The sequence below is a fragment of the Osmia bicornis genome, chromosome 3 (assembly GCF_907164935.1).
Source record: "Osmia bicornis bicornis chromosome 3, iOsmBic2.1, whole genome shotgun sequence".
In the NCBI taxonomy this organism is placed as follows: domain Eukaryota; kingdom Metazoa; phylum Arthropoda; class Insecta; order Hymenoptera; family Megachilidae; genus Osmia; species Osmia bicornis.
This window is the reverse complement of record NC_060218.1, coordinates 5,657,017-5,681,241: the sequence shown is the minus strand read 5'-3', so window position 1 is coordinate 5,681,241 and position 24,225 is coordinate 5,657,017. Positions and strand designations below refer to the sequence as shown.

The 24,225-nt window shown below is 34.9% G+C and overlaps 1 protein-coding gene across 9 annotated transcripts in view; it reads right to left on the bottom strand.

The window, feature by feature from the left end:
• LOC114872640 (rap guanine nucleotide exchange factor 2-like) overlaps positions 1-24,225 on the bottom strand; it is a 160,349-nt gene that overhangs the window by 41,773 nt on the left and 94,351 nt on the right. For 6 of the 9 annotated variants that reach the window (XM_029180044.2, XM_029180086.2, XM_029180153.2 and 3 more), the window contains exons 2-3: positions 8,165-8,748; positions 3,561-3,636 (exon numbers count right to left, since the gene is read on the bottom strand). In XM_029180044.2, the coding sequence (XP_029035877.1) occupies positions 3,561-3,636; positions 8,165-8,475 (387 nt within the window). In that variant the 5' untranslated portion in view covers positions 8,476-8,748. The remainder of the gene's footprint in view (positions 1-3,560; positions 3,637-8,164; positions 8,749-24,225) is intronic. The other 3 variants (XM_029180072.2, XM_029180076.2, XM_029180162.2) reach the window with 1 other exon arrangement.

The window sequence follows — 24,225 nt, the reverse complement described above, 5'->3', positions numbered from 1 at the left end:
GAAGTAAAACGAAGGTAACACCTCGCTCTACAATTAATTGCTATTCGAAAATGAATTATCGGAAAATTTTCACGCGCTTCGCCAGCTGTGCACAATTGATATTTATTTATTACCCACGCTTTTTTCCATCGACGTCGCTGGGTTCGATAATCGTCATTCAGAATTACACAGTTTGTTGGGCAGCACGAGTAGGAAGTTTCAATTAAAATATTCAAGAGACCAAGTAGATTACTTAGAATTAAAATTCTTTTCAAAATTATACTTTAATTAAGAAAAAATTGGAAGTAAAAGTTACACCTTTTAATCTTTGATTAGTGTTATATTACAAAGTGATAATGCTTATCTATTTTGTTTGTAGACAGTGGATAATATGTTAACATATCCCATTTTTGTTAAATTTTCTATGGAAATAAATGCATTGCTACACGATTGCGCTCTTGTCCGAATTCCCCGATAAATCTTTAATTCGCCAACTGACACAGATCTTGTGCTTCGAATAGAAGCACCAAGAGTATCAGCCATGGTGGATGGGGAATATTATACTGGATTTACGGCTTTGCTCGCAGTGATTCGTCCGCTCGATGTCTCTTAGATTTAGCTTCCAGTGACGGATTACGCGGAAATCCAATTCAGTCTGCACATTAGAGCTGTCCGTCGAGCTGTGTAATTCACTATGACGATTACCAGGCCCAGAATCAAGTTCGATCACGTTGACGAAAAGAAGGTTTGTTAATAAGAACATCATCGATCAGACTGGGTGTATCGAGATCAATGAAAATATTTCTAACTCTTAAATTTTGAAGAACCAGCTGAGAACAGTGAATAGGTAGGACGTGAGTCACATCTCTAATTAATAACAATGATAACACTGATGTTCATAATTATTGAAACTACGGCTATTAAACTAAAAAAAAAAAAGACTAATTACATTATAACTGTACATAGTAGTGTAATTAAAACATTTCTCAATTAATTTGGACAGAACGGTAATTAAAACAATGATGTGGTAAAATAAAACGTTGTCATGCGAAGAGTCGAGGTACTGTTAGAAAAAAGAGATTGAGGTAGACAAGAACAGGAAGTTATATGCAGGCGTACACGGTGCAGTGACAAAGCATTGCGTAACCTAAAGTGCATTCCCCAGTTGCATGTCTTTTTCAATTCCGAAAAATTTTACTCAAAGTTGCGTATTCGCAATACTTTTGAAATTTTAAATTATTTATATTAAAAATTTTTGTGCTTAATTTTAGTCGAACCACCGTTGTAGACGTTTCGTAGGTCAGGTCACGATTGACCCGGCTCCACCGTTCCGCACTTAATATTCAGTGCCTAGTTTCGTGTTACACGAAGAAAATTTCTAATAAATCAAGTTATTCCCCTGAAAACTGTCACCCGAACGTTTTCATTGATCGAATTCGGGACGTCTTATCGTGTCTGGCTTGTCAGCTGATAACGAATTTCCGTGAGTTTTAGACTGCATCCAGATGATTCATAGTCAAAGTTACTGTGTTTTCGATAAAATTTAAAAGTATCACTAAAAGGTATTCTCTTTAATTTTTAAATTCTAACTTTTAATTATAATACAAGATTCGAAGATCCATAGATCAAGTACAACTATTCCACAAGAATAAATTCACAAAAATAAAAAAAAAAATAAAATGAAGTTCCACGTTTTTAATTAGAAAAATTCTACATTTGTTATCTAAGATTTTTATATAAATTTTGCTATCGTATTTTTCAATTACTAAATTTAAAGATCCATAGATCCTGCAGATCCTAACTGTCGGTAAAACAGAAATTGGCATCGCAGATGGCAGCACAAACCGCTTAATCGTACTCATCATAGGTTTAATTTAATTAGCAACGAAAAAGAAAATTTAGCGACAAATTATCGATTTTTCTGAGAAAAGCTCAGATAAATTTTAGACATGGAATACTTAGAAGTATTCGGAGACACAGGGTCGGATTAACCCGAGTGGATCCCAGGAAATTATCAGAGGGATCAATTTTCCTTCGTCTTATTAGCAGAACTTTAATCAAGTAATTGAGACGCTGTTTATAATCTTAGGAACTGCAAATCCATTTAAAGTTTGCTAACGAACAACTCCTATGCTGATAGCTCAACGAATTTCGTTCCTTAATGATAGGATGAGTTTGAAATACAAATACCGAGTTTCTTGAATATACAAAGTGTGCTTATAAACATATCATTACCACCAATAGGTATAATTTATATTTTAAAAAGTTGAATAAATTAATATCATCAGGGAAAATGAAACAAAGATAAAAAAAATTATTATTGCAGTGCAATTTCACGTTTCTGCAGTGGGATACATCTAACCAGCTTAATTTTACACATTGCATATTTCATCGTGCTTCATTTCCCAAAGGGTCGTTTATCCGAACAATTCGTTTCTCTCGTTTCCCCTAATCTTTCGAATAATTCGGGTAGAACGGTTCCGATGGAATCGAGAAGTGCAACGATGCAGACTCGAAAACTCGACGTCGAGCATAACACGAGAGAGGAACGCTATTGATTAACTGTCTACCACGTTGCGTCTCGAGCCTGGACAGCATTGTCTTTCATTATGCGATATCGCCACTATGGAATAGTTTGCGAGCAACGTGGCGGTAACAGAGTTTCAAGGGACCATACCTTCTATACCTATTTCTCGTCTGTGTATCCACGAATGTGGGGCAAAACGGGTACGAAAAAGAAAAATACCTGTCGTTCCTCCGTGTCAATTCTCTGCTTTATACGCGTCGTTTCCATAATGGACGCCTATTTCCTCGATTTTCACCAACCGACGGAGAAGAATGGAAAAGAACGCGGAAGCTACGTGGCGACACAGAGCTGATAGACGATTCCTTTTATTTGCTCGAATAAAAGATTTGTTGAGGGTGATAAGATAACTTAAAGAAAGTCCCGTATGGGAGCTATTGTATTTTCATGTAAAGAAAAATTGATTTAAGGTTGCTGCTGTGGTGCATTTTTTATTCTAGCAATTTAATTTCTTCTCGAAGTGAAAGTAAATAGAGTAAATTTTTCATAACTAAAAATATTAAAAAAGGATACGATAAAAAAAAGAATTAAAACTTTACTATCCTAAAAAATTATTGGTGTCTATTTAAATTACTTTAATTCACGAATTTTTCACCACTGCAAATTATTAGATAATAAAATTTGTACAGTACTGAGCATAGTAGGCTTTTCTAGGGAAAATGACGATGTCCTCCCCCCTCCTGTAGAATACCCTATCACCGGGCTCCCGATCTACTCTGTAGGTGGCCCGGGGGAGAATGACGATGTAGGGGAGACGGTTTCATATATATAGCCCGGTGGCCTCCCACCACATGTTTATGTAATTATCTATGTTTATTAATTCTATACTAAATTTTATAATATTTAATAATTAAAAATAGTATTATTTTATTCCTAAATCACTTTTGATATTAATATCGTCAAAATTAAAATTTGGAGAATTTTTGCTTCCTTTGTGACGTCATTTTCTCCAAAGATACCTACTTTGTTCGATACTTAAAATATTGATTCTACTTACGACGATCATCTCGGAGGGCTCGAGGACGAAGCATTCGTTGGGTCTTCTGGCGCTGCCACCCGTCCGCTTCCCGAAGCTGCAACAGAAAACGTAAGTGATATTATTAACACCTGTTCTAACGTGATTTCACACTCATTCTCTATGAGAAAAATAAGATTACTTCAAATAACTTTCAAATACTTCATATTTGTAAATTATATTTTTTATTTGTATTGTTTGTATTATTAATAACGAAATTTTTGAAACTTTTCCTGATGCTAATGTCTAGCAATACACGACACAGCAGGTGCGTCTTATAATGTCTACTGTGTGCAAGTGATGGCACACCAGGTGTGTCATATACTATCTAATGCAATCAATGTGATGCATCTGGTGCAACCTCCACTATCCAATGCAACAAATAACGCAATCTGCGCGTCTATAATGTTTAATGCAATAGATGGTGCACCTTGTGCCTCCCATATCGCACAATGCAACCAACGATGCACCTTTTGCATTCTGTGTTATCCAATGCAATTTAGATAACACATATGCATCCTAGCGAAAAAATTGATACGAATCAATATTAAATCCATAAATTTAAAAACTATGAGGGAGAAAATTTTAACAGAATAGAAATGCATAAATATCTTTTCTCTGTTTTAACAAAAAGAGAAAATAAAGGATTATTGAACATTTGATATAAATATATAATTACAATGTAGAATTAAGTACTTTGATATAATAAATAAAAATTTTTCCAAGATCATACCTAGAACATAAAAATAAAAAAAAAGAAGAATCAGTAAATACCATAATTATTTATTGAACATTGACAAAGATCATTATACTTGATCATAAATTCAAACAATAGATACAAACTAATCCAAACTAATTCCCCAACAAAATATTGACCTAAATAACAAGATTTACCTGAACGTTCAGTATAATCCAAGAAAGCTACCGTTTCCAAACAACCCTTTATAATTTCAACATCCCCGTAACACAGCCATCCCCTGGTAGCCAATTTTCCCCTGTTAATAATCCAGGTATATACGCGTATCGACATGCCACGGTTAAAACCACTTTCAATTTTAATCGTACACGAGTTACGTTAAAGGGTTGAAAACGGTAAAGCGGAGCATCGATTAAACCGTAAATTTCTTCCAAACAATAACGGTCGATGTGAGTGGCACAACGAACACGGAAGTGATCGTCCAAGTGCAATTTATCACTGAAAGCATACCCCCTCGAACGTAATATCACGACCAAGGGGTGCGTTCACGCGTTCGTGTAAATATATCTATTGTTGCGGTATCCGGCCTTTAAATGTTTACGATCGCGTTCGACGTACGAGCCATCGACAGATGTTTCTCTCCCTTTTGCTTCCGCCACTCCTCGAATTAGCTGGCAATTTCTGGCTACCCGTGACGGCACTAGAAAAATCTCCCGCGGCTACCAGGGAATCGAGGGTCGTACATGTTCCTGAACATAACTGCCGCTATAATTTTTCTTTTGTTCATGAAATTCATCATACAGGATGATTCTGATAATTCGGACTACCCTACAGCTTCGTTCGAAGCAAATTTATTATGATTTCCTCATAAGTGCATAAGAATGCAGATGCACTTTTCTTTTTAACAGATTTATGTATCTCTGTTTATTTAGATCAATTCTTTGGAACATTCTGAGTAAAAAATTATAATGGCGCAATGTTGAAAATATTAAAAGTTTGAGAGATATTTTCATTTCAAGAGGGAGATATTTTATTTATAAAATTTGAAATATCTTAGGAATTGTTCATTTTTTGACATAGTACCCTAATACTTTTTTAAGAAGAATTGCCTAAAGAATAAATCTGTGCAGAGAAAAGTATGAAGTTTCATTTTTGGAAAAAGTGCATCTGCATTCTGCAAGTGCATCGATGCACTTTACTAAAATGTTATTATCTCCTAAACTACTTAGGATAGAAACAAACTTTAAATTGCAAAATTGTATTGTTTTTTATGTACAATAATATCATTCAAGAAGATTTTTCAGAAAATGCAGAAATTTTAGAAAAATATGAGGGTAGCTCATTTTTTATTATAATGCTGAACCCAATGCACTCTACCATCGATTACTGAATAAACCATCCAGTAAATGGTCAGAAGTGGGTCCAATATTTATCGATCTTTTACCTGCCTATGGGATGCTTACCATCTGATACATGGAACCCTTGTGATGGTTAATACACGAGTTTGGGGTTCGAAACGATCGAGGGTGCTGGCCACCATTTTCGCAGACGTTAATCCATTTGCTTTAATAAATTATGATTTCCTAGAGGTGCACGACTCCCGTTGAATCTTGCTTCCAATTACGGTAATTAATGCACGACGAACATGCAACGTTGGAAAAGATCGCTCCGGAAGAAACCTCTCGTTATTGGATCATCTTCGCGTTGCCTTGCGTTTAATTTCGATGAAAATGGAACGAAATGGCGACAGCGGGGAATTATCGAGAGTAGAAAAATTCGTATAAAACTACGTCATTCTTGCATTGAAAAATGACCAGACAATTAATGGAAACTTTTATTAAACCAATTTAAAATTGCTATGTGCCCATTATATGGTACCTCGTCAAAATGTCATTAAACCCAGTGAATTTTTTAACGACGCCCAATATTCGCCACTCCCACCCATCTGTCATCCTCGTCTCCCTAAATATTCCTGAATAATGTCCGGAGTCGTGGTAATTTCTCCGAGAAAATGTCCCTCCATCTGCGAAATGTACCGTTAAAACGTTTCAGTGTTGAACGTTCGCATGCCAGAACGCTTTTCCGCGGTCACCTCGTGATATTATGTACACCATTTAACCGGACTTGTTTTCAAACCTAATGAAATATTTCAACCATCACCAGTTACCATTATTACCTTCCTTTTTCCCTTCGCCTTCGCGCATTAGCCTTCTAACTGTTCCTATACCATGAAAACAACCAAAACGACGAAACTTGTTCCGTCTTCCCATGACCCCGTGGGACAACGTTGCTTGCGTCATTTCAACCAGGATGCACTTTCACGTCATTTCAAGGGAAATTTTTTATTTCATCAAAGTATATTAAAAAAACAATTTCTTAATCATTCTATACAGATTTTTAGATAAAATAAAAATGAAAAGTTTCTAAGCCTCGGATAGGAAATAACTTTTTAAATACAGTGGACTCTCGTTATATTGCCGTGAAGGGGCTGTAAAAGTGGACAATTTTCAAGCTTCCAAGCTCTCGAGATGGAAATGTACCATCTTCGTAAGCTATGAAGATAAAAGAGAGGCATTATGTAGTTTTAAAATTTCTGTCTAGGATAAATCCCTCACGCGGCAATATAACGAGAGTCCACTACTATATTGCAAATAAATATTGTAAAATTATATCGTACAAATTAAAAACATTATCAATCAATAAAGTGCATAAAAATTGCCAGAGCTTAATTTTGATTCATTTTTAAAACCCTTTCATTGCATCTATATTTATTTTATCATAATATCAAAATACCCTGTGCAGTCGTATAATTTATTCCTATTCAGTAAATTTCAATCAATTCCAGCATCCATGCTTGCAGAAATGAAAATTAAAACCGATGGAAAAAAGGGTATCAAGGAGATACGTACAGCTGTCGAGGTTTTATGGAGATTAATTGAAATATATTTAGATTGTAACGCACGTCCGTCCGGGAACGTGTTACGCTGATTTATAAGTCGGATAAATTTTCGTTAGGATATTGTATCGATAAAAGATGCGACGTCACTATGCAACAATTTCGTATTTCGTTTAAGGGATGAATAGAATGATTTATGTTCACACGTCGCTGACATGACGTGTGTTGTGTCAAAACTGCGGTTACAGTAGTCTGACAAATCATATATAGGACGATGTGGTAACAGGTGTTCCTTTTTGAAAATTAGAGACGAATAAAAGATTGCTGAATAGAAAATTATATAATCATAGACAATATATTTTAAATAAATTCAAAGTAATTATTTTTTACTGGGCAGTAGAAAATGATGAAATAATTCATACAGGATCTGTGTTAATTTAAAGTCAAATATTTTAGAATTACATGGCTATTCATTTGAACAATCAATTAGCAAGAGTAATTAATTTCTGTTGGATAAAATTAAGTAAAATTTATTGAAGCAATATTAAATTCAAATTTATACGAATTCTTGAAACCTCCGTACGTTTTTATACTCATAAAAAGCTCTTTTGACAGAAAATATTTTTTATAATTGCCATAAAAACCCTCTTGAAAAATTTAAACAAGTTTTTATCATAGAAGTAGAAATCAGGACATCGTGGAAATTACCACCACTAGATCTATTAAGATACAGCAGAGCTCTATATATGACGGTGGCAATTACCACCAGCAGGACCGAAAGGGTTAATCTTCTGTAGGTTACAGAATTAAATTAAAAAAAAAAAAATTGCCCATGGAAATTCACCCATTATGGGTGACACAAAATACACTTATCTGACATACAAAGTCCTATTAAAATCTGAGGGTACATATTCATACCTCTCCTCGTTGAAAAAGGGGTCGAAATACACCGATAAAAAAAAAAATGAAATTTCATCGAACGATTAGACTCACCAGACGGAGAATCGTCTTCTAGGGAAGGCAGGGGGTGGCGGTGGTTGTACACGGTGACTTCTATCGACTGATTCGCTTCTCAGGGCCTGGACAGCCTTAGGTACGGCCCTGAACGGCTCCTGGGAAGCTTTCCCGATCATACCAGAGGGCAGATTGCCATTTCCGACGGTGTCGTTGAAATTACTCGCGCCTCCGCCGACGCTTCCACCACCGTGGAAACTGTTCCATCTTCTGACAGGACCTCTATTAACAACATGGTGTCCGCTTCCGGTGCCGCTGGGGCCACGTAGTTGGCTCGTATGCTTGTGCATCCTGACTCTCTCTCTCTCTTTCAGCCCTCGGTGATCCTCCAGGACTCGGACGACTCCTCTTTCGACTCCATTCTCCTTTTATTTTATCATACGTCACCGATGCTCGAGACTACATCCTCTTCAGGACTTCCCGTTGCCAGCGACTACCCCTTCTACCTTCTCCCTTTTTTTCCGCTTCTATGGAAAAAAGGGAGTTGATACGCGTTCAATTGGAGACTGTTACGCTCGTTCAAGAATTTTCAAGCTGACGTTCGCGCAGAGGGAAAAGCTTGTCTGTTGAAAGGAATTCGAATTGTCGAATTAGGATTTCATTCACCATTTTTCGTGGCACGTCCGTGAACCTGTTTTCCATCGATCGTCGTTTCAGAAGTTTCTTCGGCTGTTTAATTGTATTATTTTTTTTCAAGAAAATACTCTTCCTTTCTGGTTTGTACGACGATAAGGATTACGAAATTATTACAATACATCTTTGGATTGTTTAATAAAAGATTGTACTTTCAAACGTACGCATTGAAGGATCTTCCAGTAAATAAAGTATGTGAGATAGTAAGTACTAGTTACCCTATTGTGCAAAGTTACCATGGAATAATTGGGTAGTTATTTATTTTCAGATTAATTAGGCGTGGTAATTCTGTGATTATGAAAATTTACCTCATTCGCTTTATCTTTTTTTTATACGGAACATGATGTTTAAAATGAATAATCTTGAATCTTAAATATTAATGTTTTATCTATTAAACAGTAATTCACAACACGAAGGGAAATTGTGCAGTACGTGCGTAATTCGTGCAATATTTTAACAATTTTAATATGGTTTTTATAATCGTACAGTATCGAGCATGGTAAGCTTCCTGGCTCCCATTGTAGGGCACCCCTTCCCAGTTCACCAGTCCCGACGAGATATCTTCATATTTCTTACTTCTGTATTCAATTTTATAATATTTGATAATTAAAAATTACACTATTTTTATATTAATCATTTTTAATATTAATATTATCAAAATTAGGACTTTGAGAATTTCTGCTTCCTCTACATATATTGCCATTTTTCCTAGAGAAGCCTACTTTGCTCGATACTGTACATTTTTTAAATTATTATTGAAAAGATTTCCAACTATAATATATTTTCTACTAACTCAAAATTTTTCACCAAAAGTACAATTACCTTCAATTTCTTCTTAATTAACAATACCTAAGACTCCGTTTTATTAAAAAATCGACTCTATATTCCCTTTGTTCCCACTTGGAGCACAACTATCAGGTCCCTTCTCCCATGTCGTTAAGGAGAATCATTTACTCGAAACAGTATCTGATTCACTGCACGAGATTCTCACCCGGAGCTCGATCGTAATTAAAACGAGACCATTTTTTCAACTTCCGTGTGGATACCCGTGTAACGGAAGTCGTGGCAAATAAGAAGGAGGCATCCTTTTGCGGCAAGAACGAATCTTGAGAACAAAAATGGAAGACGAAAAATCATGTCGACGCGACGATTTTCTTATTACGTGACTAATCTGTCTCTTCGTTGGGTATCGCACAGCGTCGCGACGTCGCCTGCGTTTCGTTCACCGTGACTCGACTTCTGTTATCAATTTCGACCGTTTGCACCAACCGTCTGATAACAACGGGGGAGGCAAAGCGACGATAAAATCCGAGACAGTCATAAAGGAATCGAGTGTCGCTATGGTGAAAGCCTCGTATCGCGTCGTTACGATAAGTCCTTTGATCCGTCTTACGATTTTCAGAGCGGCGTCGGTAAAGATGATGCTTCTCTGATAATAGGGGATCATGGTGTAGGGGACGGAGCGATAGCTGATTCGATTTTTATGATACAACGTGGATGACGAAAGGGTAACGTACAGTTAAACTACCTGAACAACGTTTGATTTCGAAACACGGAGAGTCTGATATGATTTCATGACAGAAAAGTATTGCAAAGTAGCACTCATGGTATGTCAGTTTAAAACTTGAAGTTCGGAGAATACAACTGCATAAGCGTTTCGTTTATATTCTTAATATAAAATGGCTGATTGCTAATTATAATGAGCGATTTCGAAATGTATTAAGTCTGACGTGATTTCATGACAGAAAATTATCACGAAATAGCACGTATGGTATATCAATTTGAAGCTTAAAGTTTAAGGAAAATTAATATATAAATGATACAATAATATTTTTATATAATTTTATATAATTTCTAGTATTTAGTGCAAGTTTATGATAGACCGATTAGTATCCAAAGGATTAATCTGTAATATTTATACTATCTCACCTATCTACTATTTTCAATTAAATTTTAATTAATTGGATCTTATAATTAGAGGCGTGATCTGATTAAAATTTCAATAAAAGTTCATACTACAGTTTAGAAAGATTTAGATCGTTATCAAATATTATTCTACACAAATTCTCACTTTCACTTTGATTATTATAATTGAGCAAGTAAACAATCTAATAAAATTTAAAAAGAAATTGAATCAATAGATGTTATACATTTTTCATTTCATTTACTTCATTTATGATACAAATGCAACAAATTACCTATTGAAATTTATTAATGAGTTAAAAATTTATAACTTTGTAGATAAGAAAATTAAGAAGCACATATTAATTCAATTAAAATTATCAAAGTAGCTACATCTAATGTTTTAATATAAAGGCATACGTTTTTCACTCAATTCCCAACATCAACTTACATAATTATTTTATCCAACGTGTGAATTGATTAGTCACTTTGTTGGAAATGTTCTTCTAACGGCAGTTTTATTAAAAAAATCAAATGAATAATGAATCATTTTCATCTAACATTCACCTGATATATTTCATCTTTTCTTTGATACACAATAAGTTTATCTTTTTTGATTGTATGTTGGAATACAAAAAATTCTTGATATTGTTAAAAAAGAACGAGCAGACCGATCGCTTTGTCGAGCAATGAAATAGCAGCAAAAAAGGATACCCCAAAAAATCCTCGAAACTTCCAGCTAACATGAACACCAACATTTTTTACGACCCGTCCTTTCCATCGTTCCATTTGAAACGAGTCCTTTATGTTTTATAACTCGATTCGAACCAAGGCTATCAGAAATATTTCGAACCAAGGTTTGCGTACAAAAATAATTTATCACAACTATTTACTTAGGATTCATGGAAGATTTAATTATATTCAAGTAACATCTAAATAATTTTCTATTTACATATTTTAATATAAATCAAGAATAAATACTGAAATTCTACAAGTTATTGCTTGCAAAAAATATGCATGCAAATGGCAAGAGAATCCTAACGGTTCTTTGTATAAATTATTTCTGCTCTCTAGTTCAATGTAACGATAGCTTTTCTATGCAAAGCGTAACGGTTCATCTTTATTTGTCAGACACACCACCCTAAAAGGAAGTCTTTTTTCTCACGAAAAAATTAAGATTTCGAAAGTTCCTGCTTCCCCTATATCGTCATTTTCCCTAAGGAATACTGCTGTGCTCGATGCTGTACAACAATGAAGTTTCAAATTTTCTAAAAATTCAAGTTTCAATCTTAGCCAAACTTCAACAAAAGAAATCAATTTTAATAAAATTATTTTCGATATTATTAGAAATTTTCATCTAAAATTTTGTTTTCAACACCCAGTCTAGGTGTAAATTCCAAAAGATCTAACAGAAGAGCCGAAATTTCATAGGTGAACAGAATTTCGTGAAAATGTCCCGACGGTGTAGTTTGAGCCAGTGACGAGGTTGAAATCCGAAAGACACAAAGATTACCTGGGGATACACCCGTGGGAAAGTCTTAGCAACGGTGCACGTTGAAGTGCATAAGAGGTCCCCGAGGAGGAATAGGTTTAAGGAGGAGGGTAGGAGTAGGTAGACCTTCTCTCGAGCAGTGTATAGAAATTCAGCGAGCTTGCAAAACCTCTTGAGCACGCGCTCGGGAAGCAGCTCGTCTTCCTCTCGTCGCAGCACGTCGAAACGTACGAAAGAAGAGGTGAATTCCTTTGTAATACGCGAACGAACGTCGACAAATTGACCGAGGATGAAATAAAAATGCCTCGATTTTCTTCTCGGCTTCGCCAATCGACTGGCTCGTTCATTTTCTTTTTTTTTCATCTTCAAACTCGACAAGAACGTGTATAGATAAGTATGTATTATAAGAAGAAAAGGTGACAAAATTTTATAGTAAATTGACAAAAAAAAGATATGAGTTATGTAAATTTAAATAATTCATTGTTGAATCAGAAACTAATAAATGATGATTATTATGAATAAAAATATTTATTGTCTCAACCTAAAAAGTAATTTTAACTCTTGAAAAATAAAATCTATTTATCTATAAATTTATAAATCTATGAATCTATCAACCTATCAATCTATCAATTTACAAATCTATAAATCTATAAACCTAGTCTAATAAACTCTAAATAAAATCTATTAATATTTGTGAGAAATAATTAGTGTATCGCCTGAAAATTAAAAATTTGCATAAAGAAAGAAAGAAAATAAAATTATTGCCATAAATTACTTTTTTCCCAATCCTCCCCCAAAAACGATCAGTTCTCATTCGTCTAAATGGAAAAATTCGTGTAACCCATTTGCTTTTAACCACCTAGCCCAACAAAAGCGAACAAGAAACAAAGTGCATCTAAAATCTTTCGCCAACTTTCAACGATCCTCTCGAGACATACTTGCGGTGAAATTTTCCCCAAAAACTGGCCTGGAAGCCGAGTTGCCAAACTATTCGCGAAACTTTCGCGACCCTGTTAGTAGTCAGTTTTTATCCAGTCCCATTAGCAAGAGTTTAAACCTACTCCGACGTCGGTGAAGTATTTGCAAACGCGTCTACGTAAACGTCACTGCGAGATCGTTGTCAGAGTTTGAAATTAGAGACGTTGCTAGACAACCTGCGGAAAACATTCAACCTCCCAGACGCTACCTGGAAAACGATTCAAATTCAAATGCACAGGTGCAAGTCGGCAAACAGCATCCAGGTAAATCGATGATCCTTTGACCTGTTTCCTTCGAGGTACAAAGAATTCTTTGGGGTAAGTTTTTGAAGAAAGTTTCAGAGTAAACTGGATTTCTTTAAGACTGAAATAACCTGCAGCCAAAATAGTTTATTTTGGATTCCTTATTTATTTGGAATTATAGAAATTTCATTTACAATTTTATAATTTTAGCTCTAGCTTTCAATTTTCAGTTTCATTTTTTTTACTGTCGTATATAGTATTAATAATTTATAACAGTTGAAAATTTATTGTACGAAATGCAAATATATAAAGTCATGAGTTACTTATTAGTGGCGACTTCATTTCGCAGTAAAACACGATAGTGTTCTCCCAAAGTTCTCGAGAGTGTATGGTTCGCCGTAGCCCTTATTGTCGCCTACTTCATGGACAAAAGGGATCATCAAGATAATAAAAACTCTGTGGCGTTATGCGTTAACAAGCTTGGCATCGTTTAACAAACGCAACGAGCAAGACAATTCGAGAATCTACATGTAAAGTAAATGAACGCTTGGAGGAATAATAAGTTGGAAGAACCGAGAAGAAACTTCAATTTCCAGCTGGATTATACGAACCGTGTCTTCCGGTATATGGCGAACCCGTTGAATTATTAATTATAATTGTGTCGGGCTCTTTCTTGGATATTTCAAAATATTTCATTGTTCTTGGAGAAATTATACATTTCAGAATTTAGCAAAAGATTTTGGATATGGACTAGAAGATCTATGGTTAATTAATCATTTTAATTAAACTACTAATTAAACTTCTCTTTGTGTGGAAGGATGTAAACACACCTCATCTTAATTTCTAATTCTTTTTTATATTTATCTTTTTGAAAATATATAAAATTTCATAATTACTTAACAACCAACACTTTAATCATTTAAGACATTCAGATGAATAAATTACTTTAAATAAGATTTTTTGATTCGAATGATTATGGAGATTGGATTATTGGAACAGATGCTCCGATCGGCTTCAATAGAGACTAATTAGACGACAGTATTAGCAGAGTAATCCACAAAAGCAAATGAGCAGATTAGTTCGATCGAGAATTTCAAGCAATCTAGTCATAATTAATATACAAGGTGCCTTATTGCCAATCTACGAATACACATTTCACATTTTTGTTAGACATTTAATTTTAGAAAACAGTCTACAAACATCAATAATTTGTAAAATATTTTTAATTAAAAATATGAATATTTCATATAAAAATTTGCACTTCTTTTGAACTGCAATACTTGAATTCGAATTATACTCTAATAATTGTTCTATCCAAAGAAAAAGTGAGATTCTATTTTTAAAATATACCATTTGCAGTTCGTTTTTTATTTTCTATTTCCATCACTTAGCATTAAGATCAGGTTTCATCGAAAGTATGAAAACACAAATTTTCACCGAACTTTCACGCGTTACATGAAATCATGAAATCTCGTCGTAAAATATCTATCGAAGCGGTAATGTAGTCTAGATACTTCGCAACTGGATACTTTTCACCGTTGAAACAGATCCAATCCACTACGTTACGTTTACAGTTCTCAAACTCCGTGGCGTTTGCTTGAATTTCAAGCTTGCCCAGTGAAATCTCTCGTGACCGAAACAGAGTCACGCGACCAGGCTGGATCGATTATCAGAGACTGGTAAATTTTAACGACTCCACTGAAATATGTACTGGGAATTGAATTCGTACGATCGAGCAGCTAGAATGTCGCTTCGAGTTGAATAAGAGAGAATAGCATTTCAGAAATTGCTTCAGAACTTGGAGAACATTCTACTTGTTCTTTTCAAGTTTCTTCAGTGGACAGTTACACAAATAAATTACTAATGAGATTTTATAGAAGTGACGTGAAGAAATAAAAAAGTACATTTCTCAAGAAGGGAAAAGTAGTTGAATAAATTATTTCAAACATCGTATTGGAATTTAAAAAATGAAAATAATATGAAATACAGAATTAATAACTTGGGGTGTCTCTCCATGGTCCGCCATCCGAGGGTGAAGAAACTAATTATATTTTTTACTTTTTTAGAAAAAGGATCAATCATTTTTGCAGGGGTCAACAAGGGTATACTTTGCCCTATTGATGATAGAAATAATCCAAACCTACAGCATAATATAATAACTGAAATTTCAATAATAATCCTCTTCCCATTACTATTATTAATTGATATGGAAAATTCAATGATTTTTTTATTATAGATATCTCCAAAAATGTGCACAAATTTATTTTCCAAATACTATTTAATAAACTGCAATTTTACAACATATCACTTCAAATTGAATACGTGTAATCCATCTATTTGATCCTCTACCACAGGAACCAACAATTTCGGTAACAGTTCTCTTTCATTTGGAAAATCAAATAAAAGTTTAACATTGATCCGATCAAAACATCAGCGACCAGCTGAAAAGCAAACTTCAAAACGAAAACGACCTTTGCAAAATGTATTATCAAAGACGATCCCTGTGAACCGTGTAACGATTGACAACTACCCGCCCACGCAAACACCAGATTGTTTCATAACGATACAAAGGATCGTCGACGTTCGATTCATCGCGAAATGTTCAACGAGGAGGCAATTTGTTCCGTGGAGATGAATGAAGAGATAACGTGGTATACCGTGAAAAGATAGCTTTTACACTGGAACGTATAAATCTCTGTACGGGTACCCAGTGATACGTATGAACCAATATTTGATCAAACCAACGAGACATTTGTTTTGCTCTATAAAAATCATTCGGTTTACTTTTCATCCGTGCAAACTGTTTACGCCTCTTCCATCCACCGTGTATCTAATACTTTTTTGTTTCGTGCATCGAACTCGTGTTTGTTTGAGTTCGTTCACGTTCCCCGATCTGGACGAACATTTCCCGTTGAATTATTCTGGTAATACAAAAGCAAACGAATTGTTTCATTTGTTTTATTTCATTGATTGATGTGATGTTGTAGTTGGGAGACGTTTTGGAGGGTTTGAAGGGGTGTTCCAATTTGGAAAGGATTTTTGGAATTTGAAATTGATATATTGAATGGGAAGCTGCAATTCTTATTAGTTAGTATATTAGTTTCAATCATTAATTGGAATTTTTTATTTGGTACCTAATGAGATTAATGCTTGAGATTTGATTTAATTTGGAGTTAATTTTGCGATTAATAGATTCTGTGAAATCATAGAGCCATAGATTAGAATCATAGAATCATAGAATCATAGAATCATAGAATCATAGAATCATGAAATCCTAGATTATAGAATTATAGATTAAAAAAATTAAAAAATTCTCAATCCAGAAGATGAACTCCTACTTTCTAACAACAATCAAATAAATCTTTTAACTATAATCTCCAATTCTGAAACAATGAATTAATTTTTTTCCATCAGGGTCAACCTAGACCCACTTACACTTGTTAGATTAGGATGAACTAGAGCAAGGTATTTCGAAAACGTGACATTTTTCATTCGCATTTGTTTAACAGTCGTGACGAATGCGTTCGTCAGGTGTTGCATCCTCAACGAAACAGAGCGTATCCGAGACTCATAAAATTCTTATATTTTTTTCAACATAAAAATTTACTTAACATCCACGATAGCCTGACTACAAATTTTCCCATAAAAGCAGCAAATATCCCCATGGAAATGACCAATTACCTTCGCAATTATCCTTCTACAATGTAGTTTCATATTATACAGCCGAGTAACAAGGAAGCGATAAGAGCACAGTTTCCTCGGCAAGGAAATGAGAAAAATCTTGATCAGAAACCTTCAAACTTAAGCTCGCTTTATTGCCTCACCTTCACCTTCCGAGTATTCAGATTCTTCTCCAAAGAATGAGAATTTTTTCATTAAAAAGAAACTGAAGAATTCAGTTTCTATTTTAGAGCAGCTAAAATAATAATTCATTATTATTAATTTTACAATATAAAATCTCTCTACCAAAAATGCAGCACACCTGACGAGAGTAAAAAAATGTCTTAAAAAGATATACTCTAACAGAACATCATTAATTATCAAAAAAGTAATTCCATGTATTAATTCTTTCACCCTCTAGCAGACTAGCAGACATTATTCACAGGATGACCTAATATTTTCAGGGAGAAACAAAGAACCAAAGAGCACCGCCTCTTCCTCTCTCTATTGTTGCTAACAATACCTAACTGACAGCTAATGACAATACGAGAGTGTAACAAAGAAACCGCGGGCAAGATCGAAGAGAACGGTAAAAGTTGCGAACAAAAAGAGAGTAAAAATATGAAGAACTGCTAAGTAGACTGAAAAAAGGCCAGTCAAGAGAGAATCTTTACCATACAAGGAAATGGCTATTGTTACCGCCTGCCCTAATCCTGACGATCCTGCGACATTCTCACCGACTCCTGCTAACGAGCGCCATTCCCATAAGTCTTTTCTGCCACCAGAAGAGAGGACAAGTCTCTCGATTCGTTATTGTTTCCATAGGGCGCGACTTTCGACGCGGTTGAAACGAACGGGGTTGCAAATAAACTTGCTACCAGGGTCGTCCTCGGGCTTCGGAGAAGTGGAATCCGTGTAATCTTAAGCGACCGCTCCATGGGGCTTCTTTCTCTCTTAATTTCAACGGATTATTGTTCGTTCGCGTTGGTAAATGCTTGTGGTGCAACTAGGAGCTACATTGTTCTTTCGATTTTCAGCGGAATGCTTTTCATGCCTACATAGAGTAATTAGGGTCAGTGGTTTAACTGGGGGGAGGGATAGGGTGCTCCTTTTCCCCCGAAAAATGTGAATTTACCCCGTCGTTATTCTAAAATTTTAAGTCTTGATTCCAGGGAACTGGAAATTCTAAAATTTGAAAATTGGAAAACTCTAACATTAAAATTTGAAAATTCGTAAATTCTAAAGCTCGAAAATTCAAAGATTTCGAAACTGGAATTCTAAAATTCTGAAACTCTAAAACTCTAGAATTCTAAAATTCTAAAACTAAAATTTCAAAAATCTAAAATTCTAAAATTCTGAAGCTCTGAAATTTTTCACTATTCTACGTAGAATTTTCAATTTTGAAACACTTTGTATATTCGAAGCGATTACTATGCTAGCCTCTAGCTGCGCCTAAACGTCGAGTTTCGAGGTCTCGATTGCGAATCGAACGGCGCGGCGCGTCAGAGTCGATTTCACGGTCGAGGCTGCATCAAACGATCCCACGGAATTATTCGCGTTGTTGCACCGTTTCGACTAGAAATTCAAGTGATAGCACCGCGATGCGTTTCCATCCAGTCCCGTATACTGGTATTTATGGTCCCGTTCTGAATTACGATACGTGCGTTTCCGTTAACAAGAACGAACCGTTCCAGGAGACAAACAGAGAGAGAGATAGAGAGAACGAAGGGAGATATACAGATTTGCAGCCGACAAAGGCTCGCTTCATACGCTTAGCACGGCGGAAAGCTGGTTAAACGAGGGTGGTAACCAGCTTTATGGCTTTACATGATGGCCACTGTGGTGTATGCACTTCCTGTACACCTCTGAATCGTTCGATCCCAGTCTATGCTCTGACTCCTGTCTGCATCGACCAATTATGTGGCCGAATGGATCCTGAAGTGGCCAGGAAAACAGATCGATCAACCGTTCTGCACCTCTATTCGTCCGTGAAGATCTTGTTGGCAAAATATACTTAAAAGTGCGATGAACTTTTGACAAAGACTTCGGACTATTATATTTTAATAGTTTCAATCAAATCCATGTGAAACTGAATTGGCATTGCCATTGCTAGACTGCAGAATAGATCTAATGATCTAATACTAATAATCTAATACAGTACATTAGTGTAGATCAGCGGTTTTCAAGTACTGGTACACGTAACACTACGAAGGGTCCATTTTTAATAGTTTCAATCAAATCCATGTGAAAGTGGATTGGAATTGCCATTGCTAGACTGCAGAGTAGATCTAATAATCTAATACCAATAATCTAATACAGTACATTAGTGTAGACCAGCGGTTCTCAAGTACTGGTGCACGTAACACTACGAAGGGTCCATTTTTAATAGTTTCAATCAAATCCATATGAAAGTGGATTGGAATTGCTATTGCTAGACTAGAGAGTAGATCTAATAATCTAATACCATTAATGGTACTAGGTTGTACCATTAATGGTACGAAGGGTCCATTAATTAGAAAATATTAAAAATATATTATTTTTCCTCGAAAATTATTAATGAGGAAAGCATTAGAAATGAATCACTCTGAGACTCTATCTTTGCAGAATTAATGTACTATTACATTATGCTAATTATAGAGTGTACCAGAGTACCTATCTCTCGTACAGGAGTACAGTAAACAAATTTTCCCTAACTAGCTTTACTAAATTACCAAACATTACCTATCCACGGAACGCTAAATAACAATCAAAATGAATGAGCTTGAAGGGAGCGTGCATCAAAAAGCAAAGAACCAGCCCAGCCAGGTTGTAGAGGCTCTCGAGAATCGATTACACCGGCGTACACGTGCATGCGCCACGAGATATTTCATTTTCACGATTCTTCCGCGAAGGAAACTAACACATCCTGACCCTTCCGCGTATGCAGAACACCGCAACCCGTCGCGTCGATGCGATCCGCTGTTTTCAGCCTGCATTTCTATCGTCACGTTTCTAAAGGCACGATCATCAGAGGTTGTAGCAAGGGCTGTATGTACAGCGAAAAGGGATGAGATAATGTTTCACGTCGAGACCCTCCGCGAGGAGGATCTGGCGGTCTGCTGCTCTAATATTAGACCCTTCTGTCTAATGCGTTTCTTGCTCTATCGCGCTTACTACCTCGGATGATTTATTTCTCGACACCGAGGGCTCATCTCGTGCCACGGTTACCAACCGTTTCGATCGACCAACCGTGGCTCGTCGTTTTGGAATACGAGAATCGGCAGGCAATCAGGGTTTTCAGAAAGTTATTCAGAATTGATCGTCGATTGGAATATATTTGAGGAAGTTTAATCAGTTTTGTTAATAAATTTTCATAAAATGAAATAATAATTATTATCCATTGGTGTGATAGTAAGATTTTAGTTTGGATTTTATTATAAATAGAATTTACAAATTTTAAAAGGGAACTTATATAGAATATTTTAGTTTTTCTTTTCTATTACAATTTTCGAAGGAGAAATTGGAAATTTGGAATTTTGAAAAATTATCAATTTTTGCATCAAAGAAACTAAAGAATTGAAATTTTAAAAATATTTCAAAGTGTAGAAAGTAAATTCTAGTTTATTCAATTATGTATGAAATTTGGAGCACCAAGAGCTTTGAAATTTTGAGAACATTTGAAAATTTGAAAATAATAAAATTGAAGATAAAATGAAGAAGAAATTCTTTTCTACTTTTTACCCACGATATAAAGTAACACATAACATAATGCTTATCAATAATAAATTGTGCGTTATATCGTGCCCGACATAATACCTTACTGATATAACATACAAACCCTACTCTGATATAACATATACGGTATCTCCTACGGTAAATACGGTCTCTATAATAAGATAAAACGCGGTGATATTTTTAGTCGTGATATTAATATAATCCGTGTAAACTAGTACAATCTTCCCATGGCAGCTTTATTATGCACGATATCAACGAGAAATACGAACAACAAGTTATTACAACAAAAATCAAGGACTTTGAGCAATGAAACAGAACGAACACGTCTATTGATTACGTTTCACTTCATTAAACAATTCAATACACTTATATACTTGTTTACAGTTTACATAAACTTATCCTAGAATCAATAATCACTTTTTTTTTATAAGTGAAAAATTGTAAGAAAATTACAAACTTTGCTCTAATTTTTAAATCAATATTTTCTACAAACAATTCCATGATTTTGAATTTGAAAATCATTTGTAATAACTTAAAGGATTAAATTCATTCATTTTTAATTATTAGATATTATAAAAGTTTGAATAATAAAATTAATATCAATTTAAATTTTTACTCAGAACCGCCTGCGGTGAAGGGTAGGAGCCTGGAAAAGGAAAGGCCTATCATGTTCGATACTGTATAATTATTAAACAATGTTAAAATTGTTATATTGTATATTGCACAAATTATCAGCGTACCACTAATTTTGTCTAAAATACTAATAATAAATTTAACCCAACTGAAAATGTTCATTACATAAAAATAAACTCATTCTATTTTGATTCTTGATTTAATATTCCCACCATCAACTTCCAGAAAAAGGGAAAACGGCTTATCCTGTTTATCCCGTTTAAACTTTCCTCTGTTTCTTAACTCGATCATCCATTCCCGGCGCGGTTCATTCAAATGATTTTCCACGATCAAGAAAAATACTCCCGCGGGTGCCATCAAACGCCACGAATTACGAGAGCAGGAAAAATTGACTGAAAAGCAAGCCGGTTGGAAAAGCGTGAAAGCTTTTCTCGGAAGATCGTTTTTCCCGGGTAATCGTCGCGGCGAAAATTTCGCTCGACATTGACAGAAGAAAATGTGTACATAATGGGGGTAGAAGAAAAGATAGGGGTGGGGGAGGGAAAAAAAATAAACGTCAGAGAAGAGGAGGGAAACGAATCGATGCTATGGAGGGAAAAGAGTCGAGTAACGGTGAAATCCAGCAACTTTATCTTTCCCGTTAAGCCGGCTCGCGCGGTCGAGCTAAGAAGAAAAACGGGATTACCTTTTCCTTTCTCGATTATGAACCGCTGAAAATCTCCATTCGAAACTTCAACGGTCTTCCCAGATGCTATAAAACTCTCGTTCTCGACGCGGACCGACCGTATTTCACCTTCTTTTCTATTTGCCTTTTCACGTCGTCAACCCGTTTCCACCGCCGACAGCTTTCTTTCCTTTTTACCTGTTTCTAGCTGCCATTATTTTTATGCACAGCTTCGGGCGAAGAAAAAGAGATCGAAGAACTTGCAAGCAAGTGGAATGTTAAGTATACCTAACCCTTCGTTTTATACGGTAGATCGGCTATGTTGAAGTACCATGTAAATCCAGAATCATTTTTGTACATGAATGAATGGATTAAGGGATGAACTGTATAGATGAACTGATAATAGAATAATAACAATTTTTCTATATGAATTAGAAAATTTATTTTTTAAAATGTCATTTCTTTTCTAGTGAATCCAAAGTTGTTATTTCTTTTTTAACATAGATTTCTATTAAAAGAGAAAAGAAAATATAGAAATATTTCTCTAATAGAAAATTTTCTATTTTATTTAATTATGATTCAAATGTGATGGAAATAAATTTTAGATATTTATGAAACTGTCAATTTCTTTTATTTTATTTAATTAGTGATTGGAGCCCTTGTGAAATTAACTTATATAATGATATGAAATTAAATAATTTATTTAATTTTAGACTATGAATATCTAGACTATAAGCACGCTATATAACTAAATGCAAATCAAGATGATTATTACTATCTTTAAATTCAAATTTATGCAGATATCAGCATGAAAATTATTATCGAGTTAGGAAATTCTCTTTTCAAACTTGTAATCGGCTGTTACAAATTTCTCTAGTTGGATAAGAATTTCAAGGTATTTACATAGAGAAACCTTGTACGTTCATGGTGCAATTTTGCTGTGGTTCAATAAGGAGCTGAAACTTTGTGAAAGATGATTTTAACTTCGGATTAGAGTCTTATCAAATCAAACAGACAGAATTTTAGTTGTGCAATTAAAAAAGAATTTCGAGAGTCTCGAAAAAATTCCACGCTAAAATTAAATCTTGAAATTAGAATTTTTATTTCAATGAAATATTATTTGAAGAAACGTAGAACAAAGAAGAAATAACGACAAAGGATACAAAAAGAATGAAATCTTTTGTTAAGGGACACAGAACGTCAGTAGCGTTATTGAAGAAGTGGAAAGAGACAATTGAATGTACAGTATCGGCACTCGTTTCTAATGGTATTGCCACTCGATTTCAATTTCGTCTCAACAACGATTTCCATCTGTCACCGGATCCACCCGACTAAAACTTTCCCCGATGGAAATGGAATACAGCACGAGAGAGTATCAACGAATTCAATAAAGATTTATCCCTGATAGGCTTCTAAATTCTGCAAAGAGTAAAATCACCGACGCAAGAAACGATCGCTGCTTGTAATCTTCGGCAAGATATCTTGAAAAAAGGTTCTCAACAGTAAATGAATCGGAAATCATTTTAATGTTTTATGTAATATTGATTTTTGTTTTCGAAGTTTATTATATTTTGAGGGGTACGCGAGAAGTCTGAAATTTCGGGTACCCGATACTGGGGTCAGATTTGCATTGTTCGGGTTAATTCGAATACCGAAATTTTCGAGTACTTTCACACATTTAAAAAATGATTTTTGTTTACCATCGTACACCAATTTAAACAAATTGAAATTTTTACCTTGCTATGTTAGAATAAAATAAACATTTTTTTTTAAATCCTATCACAAACAATACTGATTCAAAACCTGACACAACCACGAATACACTCAATTTCCTCTACCATTTCGTTTCCCTCTCGAAAGATGAGAAATATCAAATTTCCGATACTTCAATTAAACTCCAAACAAAAAAACACACTTTTTTCATTCTTGCAGTTATTAAACTGACACGAATAACAACGTGGGTAAACCATTGAAATTCGTAATGCTCGATTTCGTGAATCGACGAAAACATGGTAAAACTAGATTGCTTGATAATTTCTTCGAAACAGGGAACGAATCGCTACGAAAATCGATTTCCATCGAACCCGATCCATAGTTCGAATTCAATTTCATTTCGCTGGGA